Below are 24,784 nucleotides of genomic sequence, written 5' to 3'. Positions count from 1 at the left end.
ACTACACCACCCTCACCCCAACCCCATCCAGCCTCTCTAACCCTCCCCAACTACACCACCCAAACCCCAACCCAGTCCAGCCTCTCTAACCCTCCCCCCACTACACCACCCAAACCCCAACCCCATCCAGTCTCTCTAACCCTCCCCCACTACACCACCCTCACCCCAACCCCATCCAGCCTCTCTAACCCTCCCCCACTACACCACCCAAACCCCAACCCCGTCCAGCCTCTCTAACCCTCCCCTCAATACACCACCCAAACCCCAACCCAGTCCATCCTCTCTAACCCTCCCCTCACTACACCACCCAAACCCCAACCCAGTCCATCCTCTCTAACCCTCCCCCACTACACCACCCAAACCCCAACCCCATCCAGTCTCTCTAACCCTCCCCCACTACACCACCCAAACCCCAACCCCATCCAGCCTCTCTAACCCTCCCCCACTACACCACCCAAACCCCAACCCCATCCAGCCTCTCTAACCCTCCCCCACTACACCACCCAAACCCGACCCCGTCCAGTCTCTCTAACCCTCCCCCACTACACCACCCAAACCCCAACCCCATCCAGCCTCTCTAACCCTCCCCCACTACACCACCCAAACCCCAACCCCATCCAGCCTCTCTAACCCTCCCCCACTACACCACCCAAACCCCAACCCCATCCAGCCTCTCTAACCCTCCCCCCACTACACCACCCAAACCCCAACCCCATCCAGCCTCTCTAACCCTCCCCCCACTACACCACCCAAACCCCGACCCCCGTCCAGTCTCTCTAACCCTCCCCCACTACACCACCCAAACCCCAACCCCATCCAGCCTCTCTAACCCTCCCCCACTACACCACCCAAACCCCAACCCCATCCAGCCTCTCTAACCCTCCCCACTACACCACCCAAACCCCAACCCCATCCAGCCTCTCTAACCCTCCCCCACTACACCACCCAAACCCCAACCCCATCCAGCCTCTCTAACCCTCCCCCCACTACACCACCCAAACCCCAACCCCATCCAGCCTCTCTAACCCTCCCCCACTACACCACCCAAACCCCAACCCCATCCAGTCTCTCTAACCCTCCCCCACTACACCACCCAAACCCCAACCCCATCCAGTCTCTCTAACCCTCCCCCCACTACACCACCCAAACCCCAACCCAGTCCAGCCTCTCTAACCCTCCCCCACTACACCACCCAAACCCCAACCCCATCCAGCCTCTCTAACCCTCCCCCACTACACCACCCAAACCCCAACCCCATCCAGCCTCTCTAACCCTCCCCCACTACACCACCCAAACCCCAACCCCATCCAGCCTCTCTAACCCTCCCCCACTACACCACCCAAACCCCAACCCCATCCAGCCTCTCTAACCCTCCCCCCACTACACCACCCAAACCCCAACCCAATCCAGCCTCTCTAACCCTCCCCCCACTACACCACCCAAACCCCAACCCAGTCCATCCTCTCTAACCCTCCCCCCACTACACCACCCAAACCCCAACCCCATCCAGCCTCTCTAACCCTCCCCCCACTACACCACCCAAACCCCAACCCAGTCCAGCCTCTCTAACCCTCCCCCACTACACCACCCAAACCCCAACCCCATCCAGCCTCTCTAACCCTCCCCCACTACACCACCCAAACCCCAACCCCATCCAGCCTCTCTAACCCTCCCCCACTACACCACCCAAACCCCAACCCCATCCAGTCTCTCTAACCCTCCCCCACTACACCACCCAAACCCCAACCCAGTCCAGTCTCTCTAACCTTTTCACAGATGCTCTCCCTGTCTATGTCATACAGTTCACAAAATATCAACACATGTTCCACCATTTCCTCCACCGGACACTCGTCACACACCTGTTTCATGTCTTCCTATCATCCACAACGTGGCATTCAAACCTGTGTGCCCAAACCGTAGTCTACTCCACACAACTTCCTCTCTCCTCCATCCCATAGTCCCCTCCTCTTCCTCTACTGACCGGGTACCTTCCCTTTCCTACTAGCATCCCACTCCCTCTGCCAACGGTCAAGCCCTTTTGCCCGGATAAAGGACTTGACTTCCCTGCGGCCCAGTGGGACCCTGAATATCTACTCCCCTCTCTCCTCACAGCACTCTCAGTCTCCACATCAGCCTTCTCATTACCCTCCACACCACAGGAGGCTGGTGGTACCTTAATTGGGGAGGATTGGCTCGTCGTAATGGCTGGAGCGCAATGACTGGAACGCTATCAAATACATCCAACATGGTTTCCATGGTTTCCATGTGTTTGATGCCATTCCATGTGCTCCGTTCCAGCCATTATTATCAGCCGTCCTCCCCTCAGCAGCCTCCACTGCTCCACACCCACATGGACTGGAACCCAGCAAAAGTTTCCCACCACTCCCATCCTCTCCAATCCCATCATCCAGCACCATCATCTCCACTAACAAGTCTCCCCTATCCGACCTGTCCGTCTCCACACTACTCAACACTGCAGCCCAATCAGAGCAGGTCACCACTCTGAGAGGTTTCACCTCCTCCTCCACCCATCTCAAACCTATAATCATGGCCATCAACACTGACACATAATCAGTTAACTGCTTACATACTCTAACATTGAACATCTGGGATATACACCCGTGCCCCCACCCTACCACTGACTGGATCTTTTGACCCATCTGTATATATCGCCTTAAAAACGAATAAAACTGATTATCTATATATCTCTCCACACACCGTCTCATGTCCTCACCCCGTTCTCTCCTACCCTCAATCATATCCACGTCTACACTTGGTTTCGGAAACAGCCACGGAGGAACGTTCTCCAATCCAATTGCCGGCCCCGTCTCTCTCTCCCCCAGTCCACATTCTACCACCTTCTGCCCGATTGTCCACCCGCACGCCCTCTGCTTACCCACCCTTCTCCCCGATTGTCCACCCGCACGCCCTCTGCTTACCCACCCTTCTGCCCGATTGTCCACCCGCACGCCCTCTGCTTACCCACCCTTCTCCCCGATTGTCCACCCGCACGCCCTCTGCTTACCCACCCTTCTGCCCGATTGTCCACCCGCACGCCCTCTGCTTACCCACCCTTCTGCCCGATTGTCCACCCGCACGCCCTCTGCTTACCCACCCTTCTGCCCGATTGTCCACCCGCACGCCCTCTGCTTACCCACCCTTCTCCCGATTGTCCACCCGCACGCCCTCTGCTTACCCACCCTTCTGCCCGATTGTCCACCCGCACGCCCTCTGCTTACCCACCCTTCTCCCCCGATTGTCCACCCGCACGCCCTCTGCTTACCCACCCTTCTGCCCGATTGTCCACCCGCACGCCCTCTGCTTACCCACCCTTCTGCCCGATTGTCCACCCGCACGCCCTCTGCTTACCCACCCTTCTGCCCGATTGTCCACCCGCACGCCCTCTGCTTACCCACCCTTCTGCCCGATTGTCCACCCGCACGCCCTCTGCTTACCCACCCTTCTGCCCGATTGTCCACCCGCACGCCCTCTGCTTACCCACCCTTCTGCCCGATTGTCCACCCGCACGCCCTCTACTTACCCACTCCTTGCTCCCAGCATTCCCCAGTTGCCGTGACCGCAGGATGTCCTTCTGAACTCCGTTTTCAACCTCACCCAGTACGCTAATGCACGTTTCGTTTTTTGCCTTATCCCCAGTGGCAGTTCCCCCACTATCCACCTGCAATGCCTCAACAGGTGTCGTCCTGAAGGATCCCACACACCATCTCAGGGCCCTTGACTGTATCCTAGTATCTAGTACCGTTTTGGCTGCCGATCCATCTACAAAGCACCCATAATCCAAAGATGACCTGATCAATGCCTGGTACATATACAACTGTGTTTGTCTCTCCGACCCCAATCGAATACTGCCACTGGCCTCATGAGGTTCAGCACCTTCCTACACTTTATTTCAATATGCTCAACATGTCTCTTCCACATAAACCTCTCTTTAAACCACAAATACTTAAACTCAGTCACCCTACCTATATCATGCTTGTGTTTCTAGCTCCAAAAGTGCAGTAAAAAAAAGCTAGAAATACAAAACAATACACACACAATCCAAAAAGTAAAAATTAAATAAATTAAGGAATATCAGAATGAGCAATGTCAGAGTCCGGAATATATATATACAGTGCCTTCGGAAAGTATTCAGACCCCTTGACTTTTTCCACATTTTGTTACGTTAAAGCCTTATTCTAAAATTGATTCAATTGTTTTTTCCCCTCATCAATCTACACACAATACTCCATAATGACAAAGAAAAAACAGGTTTTTAGAAATTGTTGCTAATATATTAAAAATAAAAACATAAATATCAAATTTACATAAGTATTCAGACCCTTTACTCAGTACTTTGTTGAAGCGCCTTTAGCAGCGATTACATCCTTGAGTCTTCTTGGGTTTGACGCTACAAGCTTGGCACACCTGTATTTGGGGAGTTTCTCCCATTCTTCTCTGCAGATCCTCTCAAGCTCTGTCAGCGTTGCTGCACAGCTATTTTCAGGTCTCTACAGAGATGTTCAATCAGGTTCAAGTCCGGGCTCTGGCTGGGCCACTCAAGGACATTTAGAGACTTGTCCCGAAGCCACTCCTGCATTGTCTTGGCTGTGTGCTTAGGGTCGTTGTCCTGTTGGAAGGTGAACCTTCGCCCCAGTCTGAGGTCCTGAGCAGTCTGGAGCAGGTTTTCATCAAGGATCTCTCTGTACTTTGCTCCGTTCATCTTTGCCTTGATCCTGACGAGTCTCCCAGTCCCTGCCGCTGAAAAACATCCCCACAGCATGATGCTGCCACCACCATGCTTCACCGTAGGGATGGTGCCAGGTTTCCTCCAGACGTGACGCTTGGCATTGACCAAAGAGTTCAATCTTGGTTTCATCAGACCAGAGGATCTTGTTTCTCATGGTCTGAGAGTCTTTAGGTTCCTTTTGGCAAACTCCAAGCGGGCTGTCATGTGCCTTTTACTGAGGAGTGGCTTCCGTCTGGCCACTCTACCATAAAGGCCTGATTGGTGTTGTGCTGCAGAGATAGTTGTCCTTCTGGAAGGTTCTCCCATCTCCACTGATGAACTCTAGAGCTCTGTCAGAGTGACCATCGGGTTCTTGGTCAACTCCCTGACCAATGCCCTTCTCCCCGATTGCTCAGTTTGGCCGGGCGTCCAGCTCTAGGAAGAGTCTTGGTTCCATTTAAGAATGATGGAGGCCACTGTGTTCTTGGGGACATTCAATGCTGCAGAAATGTTTTGGTACCCTTCCCAGATCTGTGTCTCGACACAATCCTGTCTCGGAGCTCTACGGACAATTCCTTCGACCTCAAACTCCCCAAATACAGGTGTGCCAAGCTTGTGGTGTCATACCCAAGAAGACTGTAATCGCTGCCAAAGGTGCTTCAACAAAGTACTGAGTAAAGGGTCTGAATACTTATGTAAATGTGATATTTAAGTTTTTATTTTTATATATATTAGCAACAATTTCTAAAAACCAGTTTATGCTTTGTCATTATGGTATATTCTGTGTAGATTGATGAGGGAAAAAAAACAATTTAAGCCATTTTAGAATAAGGCTGTAACGTAACAAAATGTGGAAAACATCAAGGTGTCTGAATACTTTCCGAAGGCACTGTATATAAAACGGTGTGGACAGTATATGAATGGAAAAGGTGCAGGGAGATCGTTCTAGATTGAAGTCGAAATTGGACGTCTATCAATGTCCTGAGGACGTCGGTAAATGCCTTAAAAACCGGCCACTAGGGGCAACACAGAGCGTTATAACCATTTAGCAGGCTTGGACAGGGGTGGTGTAATCCCATGCCTCTAGATTAGAAGGTTGTGTGTTCGATCCTATCCCAAACCTTAACCCTTACCTTAACCATTCGGAATGAATGCCTAAACTTAACCCTTAACTTCGAAATGTGACGTTTTGGAGAACGTGGATGAACGTCTAATTCTGCAGTGAGACTGAGAGAGCTTGTTGCAAGGTGTGTACAGCAGCAGTTATATAGGATGAGCCATGACTAGAATACATTATATTCTCTGAGAGTTGAAACATTAGGAACACCTGCTCTTTCCAGGACATAGACTGACCAGGTGAATCCAGGTGAAAGCTATGATCCCTTATTGATGTCACTTGTTAAATCCACTTCAATCAGTGTAGATGAAGGGGAGGAGAAAGGTTAAAGAAGGATTTTAAACCTTGAGACAATTGAGACATGGATTGTGTATGTGTGCCGTTCAGAGGGTGAATGGGCAAGACAAAAGATGGAAGTGCCTTTGAACGGGGTATGGTAGTAGGTGCCAGGCGCACTGGTTAGAGTGTGTCAAGAACTGCAATGCTGCTGGGTTTTTCACCTTCAACAGTTTCCCGTGTGTATCAAGAATGCTCCACCACCCAAAGGACATCCAGCTAACTTGACACAACTGTGGGAAGCATTGGAGTCAACATGGGCAAAAGGGTGGGTGGGTGGGTGGGGGGGGGGGGGCGGTGTGTAACTCAATATTAGGAAGGTGTTCCTCAGTGTACATATAAAGTGAGTAAAACAGTATGTAAACATTATTAAAGTGACCAGTGTTCAAAACTCTATGTACATAGGGCAGGGTAGAGTGCAGGGTAGAGTACCGGGTGGTAGTGACTATTTATCAGTCTCTCTGTCCCAGCTTTGATGCACCTGTACTGTCTCCGCATTCTAGATGGTAGCAGGGGTAACAGGCCGTGGCTCGGGTGGCTGAGGTCCTTGATGATCTTCTTGGCCTTCCTGTGACTCGGAAGATGTCCTGGAGGGCCGTGTGAGGGCCGTGTGAGGGCCGTGTGAGGGCCGTGTGAGGGCCGCTGAGGATGCTGCAGCATCCCTGATAAATCACAATTACAATTATTATTATTATAATTATACAAAATTAAAATTAAATCTCTCTCACCAATTTAGTGCACTAGGCCTTTATTACTCCTGTATGAGTATAGAAAATTACTCCTTGACAAATATTTGTGATAAAGTGAATATCTCAGGCCCGCACCCAACCCCTGTGGTCCTCTGTAGCTCAATTGGTAGAGCACGGCGCTTATAACGCCAAGGTAGTGGGTTCGATCCCCGGGACCACCCATACATAAAGATGTATGCACACATGACTGTAAGTCGCTTTGGATAAAAGCGTCTGCTAAATGGCTTATTATTATTATTAATAGGCTACAGTCTGAGACGGGGTAAAGATGTTTTGACAGGGGGTGCAGGATTTTTTGTTGTTGCCTGCTTTAGATATGTTTCTGCTTATAATTTGCGACATTTTGGTAGGCTATTTGTTAGTCAACTTGTCTAAGTGTAAGCGCTGTAATATAAACATTGGGTTGTTGTTTTACCTGAAATGCACAAGGTCCTCTATGATAATTAATCCACAGATAAAAGGGTAAACGGAGTATGTTTCTAGTAATCTCTCCGCCTTCAGGCTTCTTCTTCTTCTTTGGACTTTATATGGCGGTTGGCAACCAACTTTAAGGTGCATTACCACCACCAACTGGACTGGAGTGTGGACCTCAGTTCATCTTTCAATCACCCACGTGGGTAGATGCTCCTAAAAAGCAATGAGGAGATGGGAGAGGCGGGACTTGCAGCGTGCAATGATTAAATAACATGTATGTGTACATTTATTTTGCAACGCTCACGCACGCGACGCGGGCGGTGTGGTCAGCAAGTTAGAACGCAGTTGATAATTTTCAAACTCAAATGGCGAGGAAAAATCGAGGCGCACTCTGTATAAAAGTCGCTGGACACAAACAAATACACAGATTTGACAGTCAAGCTAGCTATCACTCAAATGAAAGCCAACCCCTGTCATTATGTAGAACTACCTGTGAAAGTGATGATTTGTTCTAAGAGATATTCTAAGAGTTGATTTGGTTTGGGCGCCCCGGGTTTATGGTTTGCGCAACATTGTAACCTTTGTTTGAGACCAAGCCAGTATCGCGCACATAACTAGAATGAGATTCACTTTCTATGATCTCTCTCCCTCTCTCTGCTCTGATAGACAGGAGCCTGAACTCTCATCTCTCCAGCGTTGCACTTCATCATTTATATCCTTATAGAATGAAAGCGGCGCGAAGGCTTCTGGAGGAACTGCAGCAGCCCTGATGAATTGAAAGGCATTTGCAAAGTTATAATATTAATAATAAGCCATTTAGCAGACGCTTTTATCCACTCGCGACTTACAGTCATGAGGGCATACATTTTTACGTATGGGTGGTCCCGGGGATCGAACCCACTACCCTGGTGTTACAAGCGCCATGCTTTACCAATTGAGCTACAGAGGACCACAGTTATAGAATAACTGCTGTCTGTTCATAAAGAAATGAAATCATTCAGAATAGCCTACTACACCACGAGAAGGCTTATAATTTAGCCATCGAGGATTAATAGCTTATTTTTAAAAAATTGCCAGTGGATTGTAGCCCAAGAACAAGCGGCAACAGCACGCAGACAAAACAGGTCTTTCATAATATTTCAAATACAATCGAGGGAAAACACCGGTTGGAAAGCAAATGGCTCCTGCTGAAAAGAGAAGACTATGCTGTAGGCTACCAAAATATTTGATCAACTTCCAAATATTGTTTTACAAAAGAGAGAGAGAGAGAGATAGGCTTTTGGCACGAGCGCATCGGCCATCACCAGCAAGTGAGCTGCGCATCATTGAGCGAGTCAGTGAAACTGGAAAGCATGTTTAGGACTATAATTTCATCCTCATATTGTAGCCTACAATGTCTCGACACACCTAGGCCTACATTTGATGGGTTCAAGACAAGATCGTTTTTATTGATCTCAGATTCTGTTTGTCAGTGTCAAAGTAGCCTGCCATTTCGATCATTTGTGCAGTATTAAGAAAATATTCTGCCAAAGTCTCCAGTCAAATCAAATCAAACTTTATTTGTCACATGCACAGAATACAACAGGTGTAGACCTTAACCTGAAATGCTTACTTACAAGCCCTTAACCAACAATGCAGTTCAAGAAAGAGTTAGCGCCTTACGGTCAGATGCAGAGCAGTTGCCATACCAGGCGGTGATGCAACCGGTCAGGATGCTCTCGATGGTGCAGCTGTAGAACTTTTTTAGGATCTGGGGACCCATGCCAAATCTTATCAGTCTCCTAAGGGGGAAAAGGTGTTGTCGTGCCCTCTTCACGACTGTCTTGGTGTGTTTGGACCATGATAGTTTGTTGGTGATGTGGACACCAAGGAACTTGAAACTCTCGACCCGCTCCACTACAGCCCCATTGATGTTAATGGGGGCCTGTTCGACCCACCTTTTCCTGTAGTCCACGATCAGCTCCTTTGTCTTGGTCACGTTGAGGGTGAGGTTGTTGTCCTGGCACCACACTGCCAGGTCTCTGACCTCCTCCCTATAGGCTGTCATCGTTGTCGGTGATCAGGCCTACCACTGTTGTGTTGTCAGCAAACTTAATGATGGTGTTGGAGTCGTGTTTGGCCACGCAATCGTGGGTGAACAGGGAGTACAGGAGGGGACTAAGCACGCACCCCTGAGGGGCCCCGTGTTGAGGATCAGTGTGGCAGATGTGTTGTTACCTACCCTTACCACCTGGGGGCGGCCCGTCAGGAAGTCCAGGATCCAGTTGCAGAGGGAAGTGTTTAGTCCCAGGGTCCTTAGCTTAGTGATGAGCTTTGTGGGCACTACGCTGAGCTGTAGTCAATGAACAGTATTCTCACGTAGGTGTTCCTTTTGTCCCGGTGGGAAAGGGCAGTGTGGAGTGCGATTGAGATTGCGTCATCTGTGGATCTGTTGGGGTGATATGCGAATTGGAGTGGGTCTAGGGTATCCGGGATGATGCTGTTGATGTGAGCCATGACCAGCCTTTCAAAGCACTTCATGGCTACCGACGTCAGTGCTACGCGGCAGTAATCATTTAGGCAGGTTACCTTCGCTTCCTTGGGCACAGGGACTATGGTCGTCTGCTTGAAACATGTAGGTATTACAGACTCAGTCAGGGAGAAGTTGAAAATGTCAGTGAAGACACTTGCCAGTTGGTCTAGCCTTTAGCTCGATGCGGATGTTGCCTGTAATCCATGGCTTCTGGTTGGGATATGTACGTATGGTCACCGTGGGGACGACGTCGTCGATGCACTTATTGATGAAGCCAGTGACTGATGTGGTGTACTCCTCAATGCCATTGGATGAATCCTGGAACATATTCCAGTCTGTGCTAGCAAAACAGTCCTGTAGCGTAGCATCCGTGTCATCTACAGCTCAGCATTCAACACCATAGTGCCCTCAAAGCTCATCACTAAGCTAAGGACCCTGGGACTAAACACTTCCCTCTGCAACTGGATCCTGGACTTCCTGACGGGCCGCCCCCAGGTGGTAAGGGTAGGTAACAACACATCTGCCACACTGATCCTCAACTCGGGGGCCCCTCAGGGGTGCGTGCTCAGTCCCCTCCTGTACTCCCTGTTCACCCATGACTGCATGGCCAGGCACGACTCCAACACCATCATTAAGTTTGCCGACGACACAACAGTGGTAGGCCTGATCACCGACAACGATGAGACAGCCTATAGGGAGAAGGTCAGAGACCTGGCCGTGTGGTGCCAGGATAACAACCTCTCCCTCAACGTGACCAAGACAAAGGAGATGATTGTGGACTACAGGGAAAAAAAGAGGACTGAGCACGCCCCCATTCTCATCGACGGGCTGTAGTGGAACAGGTTGAGAGCTTCAAGTTCCTTCGTGTCCACATCATCAACAAACTATCATGGTCCAAACACACCAAGACAGTCGTGAAGAGAGCACGACAAAGCCTATTCCCCCTCAGGAGACTGAAAATATTCGGCATGGGTCCACAGATCCTCAAAAAATTATACAGCTGCATCATCGAGAGCATCCTGACTGGTTGCATCACCGCCTGGTATGGCAACTGCTTGGCCTCCGACCGCAAGGCACTACAGAAGGTAGTGCGTACGGCCCAGTACATCACTGGGGCCAAGCTTCCTGCCATCCAGGACCTCTACACCAGGCGGTGTCAGAGGAAGGCCCTCAAAATTGTCAAAGACTCCAGCCACCCTAGTCATAGACTGTTCTCTCTGCTACTGCACGGCAAGCGGTACCGGAGTGCCAAGTCTAGGTCCAAAAGACTTCTCAACAGCTTCTACCCCCAAGCCATAAGACTCCTGAACAGCTAATCATGGCTACCCGGACTATTTGCACTGCCCCCCCCCACCCCATCTTTTTACGCTGCTGCTACTCTGTTAAGTATTTATGCATAGTCACTTTAACTCTACCCACATGTACATATTACTTCAACTACCTCAACTAGCCGGTGCCCCGCACATTGACTCTGCACCGGTACCCCCTGTATATATAGCCTCCCTACTGTTATTTTATTTTACTTCTGCTCTTTTTTTTCTCAACACTTTTTTGTTGTTGTTTTATTTTACTTTTTTATTAAAAATAAATGCACTGTTGGTTAAGGGCTGTAAGTAAGCATTTCACTGTAATGTCTGCACCTGTTGTATTGGGCGCATGTGGCCAATAAAATTTGATTTGATTTGATCTGACCACTTCCGTATTGAGCGAGTCACTGAATTAACAGGTTATAGAGCAAACAAGGCAATTATCACAACAGAGAGGTTGTAATATGGCGTTGTTGTTTTTTTAGAGGGAGGGGGGGGCTTGGCTTCCCCAGTGATTTTACCAACACACCGCTACTGTTCATAAGATCTGGGTGCCATATGGAATACTGTGTGACAAAAGGGGTCCGTATTGAAAACATGAGCTTTTTTTAGTCCAGCAGTCGCAAATCGATTTTTCTTTCATGGCACACGAGACACCTGCCTGATTTGCTCTTGTCTCATTGGACTAATCCATTGAGGAGGCCGCGGGGATGACATGGACCAAGAATATGGGGATTGTGGCTCAGATGTAAAAGGCATGTCTCTCTCCAGAATGCCTGTCTCCCAAACTGCTTCCTGTTTCAGTCAAGTCTTTGGTCCCGTTCACGTCAAACAAAAACACTGTTATGATTGATTAGTGTCTTCCACAATGCAGGCAATGGTTGCAAGTTGCAGCTGGTGAGGAGCAACTGCAGAAAATTTGCAGTCGACTGCAGTAAAAACTTCATGACCTTTGATCACATGGTTGTTGTAATGTTCATGCAGTCGACATGTAGGCACAAGTCGTACAACTTTTATTCCGATAACGCAACACACTTTTAAAGGCTGTGACCAACGATAGTTACCGAAATGACAAAAGTGATCCGCTCGAACGTGCCCTCTGGCTCAAGCGTTTTATTACTTCCGGTACTGTTATTGTACTTCCGAGACTGCGCGGTGCGAGTCAGCTGACAGCTGTGTGGTTGCATCCAACGGGTCCAGTATTTGATACACGGGATTGGAAATAATCATAAAACAAACCATAATTCCAGGCCAAGAAACTAAGATATTTTCCGGAAATTCCGTTCGCGGTTTCCCCTCGCTTGCACAATGAGTGCTGGCACCGCTAAATCGCTAGCATCGTCGGGGCAAAAACCCATTCAGGAGATCTGCCATCCGCTCGGAGCCGAGGAGGCAGCGTCAGCCGGAGTCCTCACACCCAGTCCAGATGTCGGAAACACCACTAGCAGCATCGGAGAGAAGGTAAGATAGATAGATAGATAGATAGATAGATAGATAGATAGATAGATAGATAGATAGATAGATATAAATACGTTGGGATAGAGATATTTGGCTAGATACTTTGGTCCTTATTCTATACCTACTAACCTAGTCATCCAAATGTTTTCTGAATGTTTTCTGAATGCTCATCTGTTTCGCCACACCACACATCTCTTTTCGAATATTACATTGTAGCTGTGTCTACAACAACAACAACGTTGTTCCAGTTTTTATCCTGTAGACATGTAATACATCTGGTGGCAGATCTGCTGGGAGGCTGATTTGTCTTTAACTTGAAGCTACAGGTCCTCTGTAGCTCAGCTGGTAAAACACGGCGCTTGTAACGCCAAGGGTCTGCTAAAATGGCATATTATTCAATGAATTCTCCATATGGCATCAACTATAGATGCTTGTTGTGATGGTCACTAGTAAAAATAAATATGACCTAACTAGACATGTTTAACTCAATAACCTTTGTGAATTAATCCATGCCAAAGGTTTTCTGATCACAGGACAAAGATGGGGCCATCAAGCTGGAGATTCCTTCTACCAGCACAAGATAATGATATCATATATAGCCTAATGCAAATGAATACCAGGTCCGTGCTTGAATAACTTTCAATCTGTTGTTGAGACAGAGCAGATCTTGTAATTTTAAACCAAGCAGTGGTATTTAAAACTTGAACACAGGTAAACAAACAAACAGACATAGATAGTTTAGATAGTTTTATGATACTGAAGGTTGTTTCAGAGTGAGATGTCAGTGTCAGTCATGGGGAGCTCAGCCTGACAACGGCGCTGTGTTTTCCTCTGGGACATCTCATTCTCATGGGCTGTGGCCAAATGGCACCTGATTCCCAATGTAGTGCACTAACTTCTGACCAGAGCCCTCAAAAGTAGTGCACTACACAGGGAATAGGGTGCCATTTGGGACAGAGCCATGCTCTCTGTGGGGATTGTTTATTGTGTATAACTTGTTGTATCATAATGTTGTAGTGAAAATGCATTAGCCCACTCAGAGATACAGTATGTTTGTGAGATACTTAACAAATAGCTTTGTCATTGCAAGTGGAGGAGGACACTAAATGGCATCATTACTCATAGCGTCAGTTTCCCAGACACAGTCTAAGACGTATCCTAGATTAAAAAGCATTTTCAATAGAGATTCTCCATTGAGCATGCTTTTTAGTCCAGGGATAGACTTAATCTGTGTCCGGGAAACCGCCCCATAATCTTGGTTGAGGCATTCCTGGCGTTGCACAGTGTAATGCATTACTAATGTTGACCCCTAGATCTAGAGGAATTGGGGCTAGGCTGTTTTAACTGATCTCTCCATAAATCAGTGCACTGGACTGAACGTAAAGAGATGCCTTCCAAGAATGTGTTCTGCTGGGTTTGTTTAGCTAAATGTGACCATTTGTTATCATAGTTTGCCATTACATTTACATTTACATTTTAGTCATTTAGCAGACGCTCTTATCCAGAGCGACTTACAGTTAGTGAGTACATACATCATTTTTTATACTGGCCCCCCGTGGGAATCGAACCCACAACCCTGGCATTGCAAACCCCATGCTCTACTGAGCTACATCCCTGCCGGCCATTCCCTCCCCTACCCTGGACGACGCTGGGCCAATTGTGCGCCGCCCCGTGGGTCTCCAGGTCGCGGCCGGCTACGACAGAGCCTGGATTCGAACCAGGATCTCTAGTGGCACAGCCTTAGACCACTGCACCACTCGGGAGAGTGGCATCATAGTTTGGGTATAATAAGGAGCTTGCTTCCTGTGGTCATCAGTTCAATAGGCCAGTCTATCTTTGCCTTATGAGCTGAAAATGCAACAGTACCCAATATGAATGAATCCCAACTGGGACCCGCTTCCATATTTAGTGCACTGTTTTGACCAAGGCCCACAGGGCTCTGGTCTAATGTAGTGCACTAAAGGGAATAGGGTACCATTTGGGACGTACAGGTAACTGCCAAAATAATGGAAACCCTGGAGTAAATGAGGGATACTGAGTATATTGAAAGCAGGTGCTTCCACACAGGTGTGGTTCTTGAGTTAATTAAGCAATTAACATCCTATCATGCTAATGATGATGTTTCTGCACATAATTAGGTTTGTGCACATTAGGGTTGTCCCCTACCAAAAAAAAATTGTTGATCCATCAAGAGTCATCTGTTCTTTCGACCCACTGGTTGAATTTTTAAAACGTGTTTTTCCATATATTGACACATCCGATGTTTTTATCAAATCAGCTATATGCACTGAGCTTGTCTAATGCTTTATGCACACAGTTTGATTAAATCATTAAGATACAAATGACTAGAGGGAGTCCGACCGCAATTTATTTGATTGTGAACGGGCTCAGACTTGCTGTGCTGTGTAAAAATAAAGACAGCTAAGGACTGTGTGACTAGCACCCGTTGTCTCTCTCTCCTCCCTGATGCAGCGACCACCGCAGAACATCAACAGTGTGTATAACGCTGTCCGTGTTGCTGAAGCTGCAACATAATTACAGCCATTTCTGACTGAATAGTTACGTTACCGAAATCCCTAATTCGTTTCTGAAAAACATTCCCTATTTCCTCAACCTTTGCTCTCTTTATGTGACAGATGTATGCATCGCATGCACGTGACCAAATACCTATTCGCACGGGACTAGTATTACAAGAGAATGTTGGTTATGTAATAATTACTCCAGAATGTCCGTTATTCCAGAGGACGACTCGGACGGGATTCGTTTTTTTCTCCAAACTGCCCCCTGTAATTATTATTATTATTATTATTATTATTATTATTATGAATATTATTATTTTTAATAAATTGACAGTTATGACCGAAGCCTGGAGGTTTTTAATTCTAGGCATGAAGATACAGTATTTAACTCGTCCAGGTGACCTGCAGTACTTCCTAAATGCCCCCAAGGCTGTGGATGAGAACGTGAACTTGCCAAACGTTTAGGTCTGTTGTATGATGCTTCGCGATCTATTAACGGCAAGGATCGCATTAAATAGGCTCAATATGTTTTACTGACGCGTTTGGCAATATTCAATTATTACGCACAAAACATATAAACAAAAGCGTTGACTGTGAAAGTTGCTAGGCCACATGTTGGCCATTCATATATATAGCTAGGCCACATGTTGGCCATTCATATATATAACTAGGCCACATGTTGGCCATTCATATATATAGCTAGGCCACATGTTGGCCATTCATATATATAGCTAGGCCACATGTTGGCCATTCATATATATAGCTAGGCCACATGTTGGCCATTCATATATATAGCTAGGCCACATGTTGGCCATTCATATATATAGCTAGGCCACATGTTGGCCATTCATATATATAACTAGGCCACATGTTGGCCATTCATATATATAGCTAGGCCACATGTTGGCCATTCATATATATAGCTAGGCCACATGTTGGCCATTCATATATATAGCTAGGCCACATGTTGGCCATTCATATATATATAGCTAGGCCACATGTTGGCCATTCATATATATATAAGCTAGGCCACATGTTGGCCATTCATATATATAGCTAGGCCACATGTTGGCCATTCATATATATAGCTAGGCCACATGTTGGCCATTCATATATATAGCTAGGCCACACGTTGGCCATTCATATATATAGCTAGGCCACATGTTGGCCATTCATATATAGCTAGGCCACATGTTGGCCATTCATATATATAGCTAGGCCACATGTTGGCCATTCATATATATAGCTAGGCCACATGTTGGCCATTCATATATATAGCTAGGCCACATGTTGGCCATTCATATATATAGCTAGGCCACATGTTGGCCATTCATATATATAACTAGGCCACACGTTGGCCATTCATATATATAGCTAGGCCACATGTTGGCCATTCATATATATAGCTAGGCCACATGTTGGCCATTCATATATATAGCTAGGCCACATGTTGGCCATTCATATATATAGCTAGGCCACATGTTGGCCATTCATATATATAGCTAGGCTACATGTTGGCCATTCATATATATAGCTAGGCCACATGTTGGCCATTCATATATATAGCTAGGCCACATGTTGGCCATTCATATATATAGCTAGGCCACATGTTGGCCATTCATATATATAACTAGGCCACATGTTGGCCATTCATATATATAACTAGGCCACACGTTGGCCATTCATATATATATAGCTAGGCCACATGTTGGCCATTCATATATAGCTAGGCCACATGTTGGCCATTCATATATATAGCTAGGCCACACGTTGGCCATTCATATATATAGCTAGGCCACATGTTGGCCATTCATATATATAGCTAGGCCACATGTTAGCCATTCATATATATAGCTAGGCCACATGTTGGCCATTCATATATATATAGCTAGGCTACATGTTGGCCATTCATATATATAACTAGGCCACATGTTGGCCATTCATATATATAGCTAGGCCACACGTTGGCCATTCATATATATAACTAGGCCACATGTTGGCCATTCATATATATAGCTAGGCCACATGTTAGCCATTCATATATATATATGCTAGGCCACATGTTGGCCATTCATATATATATAGCTAGGCCACATGTTGGCCATTCATATATATAGCTAGGCCACATGTTGGCCATTCATATATATAGCTAGGCCACACGTTGGCCATTCATATATATAAGCTAGGCCACATGTTGGCCATTCATATATATAGCTAGGCCACATGTTGGCCATTCATATATATAACTAGGCCACATGTTGGCCATTCATATATATAGCTAGGCCACATGTTGGCCATTCATATATATAGCTAGGCCACATGTTAGCCATTCATATATATAGCTAGGCCACATGTTGGCCATTCATATATATATAGCTAGGCTACATGTTGGCCATTCATATATATAACTAGGCCACATGTTGGCCATTCATATATATAGCTAGGCCACACGTTGGCCATTCATATATATAACTAGGCCACATGTTGGCCATTCATATATATAGCTAGGCCACATGTTAGCCATTCATATATATATAGCTAGGCCACATGTTGGCCATTCATATATATATAGCTAGGCCACATGTTGGCCATTCATATATATAGCTAGGCCACATGTTGGCCATTCATATATATAGCTAGGCCACACGTTGGCCATTCATATATATAGCTAGGCCACATGTTGGCCATTCATATATATAGCTAGGCCACATGTTGGCCATTCATATATATAACTAGGCCACATGTTGGCCATTCATATATATAGCTAGGCCACATGTTGGCCATTCATATATATAGCTAGGCCACATGTTGGCCATTCATATATATAGCTAGGCCACACGTTGGCCATTCATATATATAGCTAGGCCACATGTTGGCCATTCATATATATAGCTAGGCCACACGTTGGCCATTCATATATATAGCTAGGCCACACGTTGGCCATTCATATATATAGCTAGGCCACATGTTGGCCATTCATATATAGCTAGGCCACATGTTAGCCATTCATATATATAGCTAGGCCACATGTTGGCCATTCATATATATAGCTAGGCCACATGTTGGCCATTCATATATATAACTAGGCCACATGTTGGCCATTCATATATATAGCTAGGCCACACGTTGGCCATTCATATATATAGCTAGGCCACATGTTGGCCATTCATATATATAACTAGGCCACATGTTGGCCATTCATATATATAGCTAGGCCACATGTTGGCCATTCATATATATAGCTAGGCCACACGTTGGCCATTCATATATATATAGCTAGGCCACACGTTGGCCATTCATATATAGCTAGGCTACATGTTGGCCATTCATATATATAACTAGGCCACATGTTGGCCATTCATATATATAGCTAGGCCACATGTTGGCCATTCATATATAGCTAGGCTACATGTTGGCCATTCATATATATAGCTAGGCCACATGTTGGCCATTCATATATATATAGCTAGGCCACATGTTGGCCATTCATATATATAGCTAGGCCACATGTTGGCCATTCATATATATAGCTAGGCCACATGTTGGCCATTCATATATATAGCTAGGCCACATGTTGGCCATTCATATATATAGCTAGGCCACATGTTGGCCATTCATATATATAGCTAGGCTACATGTTGGCCATTCATATATATAGCTAGGCCACATGTTGGCCATTCATATATATAGCTAGGCCACATGTTGGCCATTCATATATATAGCTAGGCCACATGTTGGCCATTCATATATATAGCTAGGCCACATGTTGGCCATTCATATATATAGCTAGGCCACACGTTGGCCATTCATATATATAGCTAGGCCACACGTTGGCCATTCATATATAGCTAGGGCCACACGTTGGCCATTCATATATATAACTAGGCCACATGTTGGCCATTCATATATATAACTAGGCCACATGTTGGCCATTCATATATATAGCTAGGCCACATGTTGGCCATTCATATATATAGCTAGGCCACACGTTGGCCATTCATATATATATATATAGCTAGGCCACATGTTGGCCATTCATATATAGCTAGGCTACATGTTGGCCATTCATATATATAGCTAGGCCACATGTTGGCCATTCATATATATAGCTAGGCTACATGTTGGCCATTCATATATATAGCTAGGCCACATGTTGGCCATTCATATATATAACTAGGCTACATGTTGGCCATTCATATATATAACTAGGCCACATGTTGGCCATTCATATATATAGCTAGGCCACACGTTGGCCATTCATATATAGCTAGGCTACATGTTGGCCATTCATATATATAACTAGGCCACATGTTGGCCATTCATATATATAGCTAGGCCACACGTTGGCCATTCATATATAGCTAGGCTACATGTTGGCCATTCATATATATAGCTAGGCCACATGTTGGCCATTCATATATAGCTAGGCTACATGTTGGCCATTCATATATATAGCTAGGCCACATGTTGGCCATTCATATATATAGCTAGGCTACATGTTGGCCATTCATATATATAGCTAGGCCACATGTTGGCCATTCATATATATAGCTAGGCCACATGTTGGCCATTCATATATATAGCTAGGCCACATGTTGGCCATTCATATATATAGCTAGGCCACACGTTGGCCATTCATATATATAGCTAGGCCACATGTTGGCCATTCATATATATAGCTAGGCCACATGTTAGCCATTCATATATATAGCTAGGCCACACGTTGGCCATTCATATATATAACTAGGCCACATGTTGGCCATTCATATATATAACTAGGCCACATGTTGGCCATTCATATATATAGCTAGGCCACATGTTGGCCATTCATATATATAGCTAGGCCACATGTTAGCCATTCATATATATAGCTAGGCCACATGTTGGCCATTCATATATATAGCTAGGCCACATGTTGGCCATTCATATATATAGCTAGGCCACATGTTGGCCATTCATATATATAGCTAGGCCACATGTTGGCCATTCATATATATATATAGCTAGGCCACATGTTGGCCATTCATATATATAGCTAGGCCACATGTTGGCCATTCATATATATAACTAGGCCACATGTTGGCCATTCATATATATATATAGCTAGGCCACATGTTGGCCATTCATATATATAACTAGGCCACACGTTGGCCATTCATATATATAAGCTAGCCACATGTTGGCCATTCATATATATAGCTAGGCCACATGTTGGCCATTCATATATATATATAGCTAGGCCACATGTTGGCCATTCATATATATAGCTAGGCCACATGTTGGCCATTCATATATATAACTAGGCCACATGTTGGCCATTCATATATATAACTAGGCCACACGTTGGCCATTCATATATATAGCTAGGCCACATGTTGGCCATTCATATATATAGCTAGGCCACATGTTGGCCATTCATATATATATATAGCTAGGCCACATGTTGGCCATTCATATATATAACTAGGCCACACGTTGGCCATTCATATATATAGCTAGGCCACATGTTGGCCATTCATATATATAGCTAGGCCACATGTTGGCCATTCATATATATAGCTAGGCCACATGTTGGCCATTCATATATAGCTAGGCTACATGTTGGCCATTCATATATATAACTAGGCCACATGTTGGCCATTCATATATAGCTAGGCCACACGTTGGCCATTCATATATATAGCTAGGCCACATGTTGGCCATTCATATATAGCTAGGCTACATGTTGGCCATTCATATATATAACTAGGCCACATGTTGGCCATTCATATATATAGCTAGGCCACATGTTGGCCATTCATATATAGCTAGGCTACATGTTGGCCATTCATATATATAGCTAGGCCACATGTTGGCCATTCATATATATAGCTAGGCTACATGTTGGCCATTCATATATATAGCTAGGCCACATGTTGGCCATTCATATATATAGCTAGGCCACATGTTGGCCATTCATATATATAGCTAGGCCACATGTTGGCCATTCATATATATAGCTAGGCCACACGTTGGCCATTCATATATATAGCTAGGCCACATGTTGGCCATTCATATATATAGCTAGGCCACATGTTAGCCATTCATATATATAGCTAGGCCACACGTTGGCCATTCATATATATAACTAGGCCACACGTTGGCCATTCATATATATAACTAGGCCACATGTTGGCCATTCATATATATAGCTAGGCCACATGTTGGCCATTCATATATATAGCTAGGCCACATGTTGGCCATTCATATATATAAGCTAGGCCACATGTTGGCCATTCATATATATAGCTAGGCCACATGTTGGCCATTCATATATATAGCTAGGCCACATGTTGGCCATTCATATATATAGCTAGGCCACATGTTGGCCATTCATATATATAGCTAGGCCACATGTTGGCCATTCATATATATAGCTAGGCCACATGTTGGCCATTCATATATATAGCTAGGCCACATGTTGGCCATTCATATATATAGCTAGGCCACATGTTGGCCATTCATATATATAGCTAGGCCACATGTTGGCCATTCATATATATGCTAGGCCACATGTTGGCCATTCATATATATAGCTAGGCCACATGTTAGCCATTCATATATATAGCTAGGCCACACGTTGGCCATTCATATATAGCTAGGCTACATGTTGGCCATTCATATATATAGCTAGGCCACATGTTGTACATTCATATATGCTAGGCTACATGTTGGCCATTCATATATAGCTAGGCCACATGTTGGCCATTCATATATAGCTAGGCTACATGTTGGCCATTCATATATATAGCTAGGCCACATGTTGGCCATTCTATATATATAGCTAGGCCACATGTTGGCCATTCATATATATAGCTAGGCCACACGTTGGCCATTCATATATATAGCTAGGCCACATGTTGGCCATTCATATATAGCTAGGCCACATGTTGAGCCATTCATATATATAGCTAGGCCACACGTTGGCCATTCATATATAACTAGGCCACATGTTGGCCATTCATATATATAACTAGGCCACATGTTGGCCATTCATATATATAAGCTAGGCCACATGTTGGCCATTCATATATATAGCTAGGCCACATGTTAGCCATTCATATATATAGCTAGGCCACATGTTGGCCATTCATATATATAGCTAGGCCACATGTTGGCCATTCATATATATAGCTAGGCCACATGTTGGCCATTCATATATATATAACTAGGCCACACGTTGGCCATTCATATATATATAGCTAGGCCACATGTTGGCCATTCATATATATAGCTAGGCCACATGTTGGCCATTCATATATATATATAGCTAGGCCACATGTTGGCCATTCATATATATAGCTAGGCCACACGTTGGCCATTCATATATATAACTAGGCCACACGTTGGCCATTCATATATATAACTAGGCCACATGTTGGCCATTCATATATATAACTAGGCCACACGTTGGCCATTCATATATATAGCTAGGCCACATGTTGGCCATTCATATATATAACTAGGCCACACGTTGGCCATTCATATATATATAGCTAGGCCACATGTTGGCCATTCATATATAAGCTAGGCCACATGTTGGCCATTCATATATAAACTAGGCCACACGTTGGCCATTCATATATATAGCTAGCCACATGTTGGCCATTCATATATATAGCTAGGCCACACGTTGGCCATTCATATATAAGCTAGGCCACATGTTGGCCATTCATATATATAGCTAGGCCACATGTTGGCCATTCATATATATAGCTAGGCCACACGTTGGCCATTCATATATATAGCTAGGCTACATGTTGGCCATTCATATATATATAGCTAGGCCACACGTTGGCCATTCATATATATATAGCTAGGCCACATGTTGGCCATTCATATATATAGCTAGGCCACATGTTAGCCATTCATATATATAGCTAGGCCACATGTTGGCCATTCATATATATAGCTAGGCCACATGTTGGCCATTCATATATATAACTAGGCCACACGTTGGCCATTCATATATATATAGCTAGGCCACACGTTGGCCATTCATATATATAGCTAGGCCACATGTTGGCCATTCATATATATAGCTAGGCCACACGTTGGCCATTCATATATATAGCTAGGCCACATGTTGGCCATTCATATATAGCTAGGCTACATGTTAGCCATTCATATATAGCTAGGCCACATGTTGGCCATTCATATATATAGCTAGGCCACACGTTGGCCATTCATATATATAGCTAGGCCACATGTTGGCCATTCATATATATAACTAGGCTACATGTTGGCCATTCATATATATAGCTAGGCCACATGTTGGCCATTCATATATATAGCTAGGCCACATGTTGGCCATTCATATATATAACTAGGCCACATGTTGGCCATTCATATATATAGCTAGGCCACATGTTGGCCATTCATATATATACAGTGGGGAAAAAAAGTATTTAGTCAGCCACCAATTGTGCAAGTTCTCCCACTTAAAAAGATGAGAGATGCCTGTAATTATCATCATAGGTACACGTCAACTATGACAGACAAATTGAGGAAAAAAAATCCAGAAAATCACATTGCAGGATTTTTAATGAATTTATTTGCAAATTATGGTGGAAAATAAGTATTTGGTCACCTACAAACAAGCAAGATTTCTGGCTCTCACAGACCTGTAACTTCTTCTTTAAGAGGCTCCTCTGTCCTCCCCTCGTTTCCTGTATTAATGGCACCTGTTTGAACTTGTTATCAGTATAAAATACACCTGTCCACAACCTCAAACAGTCACACTCCAAACTCCACTATGGCCAAGACCAAAGAGCTGTCAAAGGACACCAGAAACAAAATTGTAGACCTGCACCAGGCTGGGAAGACTGAATCTGCAATAGGTAAGCAGCTTGGTTTGAAGAAATCAACTGTGGGAGCAATTATTAGGAAATGGAAGACATACAACACCACTGATAATCTCCCTCGATCTGGGGCTCCACGCAAGATCTCACCCCGTGGGTCAAAATGATCACAAGAACGGTGAGCAAAATCCCAGAACCACACGGGGGGACCTAGTGAATGACCTGCAGAGAGCTGGGACCAAAGTAACAAAGCCTACCATCAGTAACACACTACGCCGCCAGGGACTCAAATCCTGCTGTGTCCCCCTGCTTAAGCCAGTACATGTCCAGGCCCGTCTGAAGTTTGCTAGAGTGCATTTGGATGATCCAGAAGAGGATTGGGAGAATGTCATATGGTCAGATGAAACCAAAATATAACTTTTGGTAAAAACTCAACTCGTCGTGTTTGGAGTACAAAGAATGCTGAGTTGCATCCAAAGAACACCATACCTACTGTGAAGCATGGGGGTGGAAACATCATGCTTTGGGGCTGTTTTTCTGCAAAGGGACCAGGACGACTGATCCGTGTAAAGGAAAGAATGAATGGGGCCATGTATCGTGAGATTTTGAGTGAAAACCTCCTTCCATCAGCAAGGGCATTGAAGATGAAACGTGGCTGGGTCTTTCAGCATGACAATGATCCCAAACACACCGCCCGGGCAACGAAGGAGTGGCTTCGTAAGAAGCATTTCAAGGTCCTGGAGTGGCCTAGCCAGTCTCCAGATCTCAACCCCATAGAAAATCTTTGGAGGAGTTGAAAATCCGTG

At 45.3% G+C, this 24,784-nt stretch overlaps 1 protein-coding gene across 2 annotated transcripts in view; it reads left to right on the top strand.

Moving 5' to 3' along the window:
* Positions 1 to 12,323: 12,323 nt before the first annotated feature.
* The window catches only part of LOC121583621 (sorting nexin-30), a 90,859-nt gene continuing 78,398 nt past the window's right edge, over positions 12,324 to 24,784 (top strand). For both annotated transcript variants that reach the window (XM_045214444.1, XM_041899729.1), the window contains exon 1: positions 12,324 to 12,622. In XM_045214444.1, the coding sequence (XP_045070379.1) occupies positions 12,470 to 12,622 (153 nt within the window). In that variant the 5' untranslated portion in view covers positions 12,324 to 12,469. The remainder of the gene's footprint in view (positions 12,623 to 24,784) is intronic.

Source organism: Coregonus clupeaformis, unplaced genomic scaffold (assembly GCF_020615455.1).
Source record: "Coregonus clupeaformis isolate EN_2021a unplaced genomic scaffold, ASM2061545v1 scaf0258, whole genome shotgun sequence".
NCBI lineage: Eukaryota > Metazoa > Chordata > Actinopteri > Salmoniformes > Salmonidae > Coregonus > Coregonus clupeaformis.
This window is presented reverse-complemented; position numbering and strand designations above follow the sequence as displayed.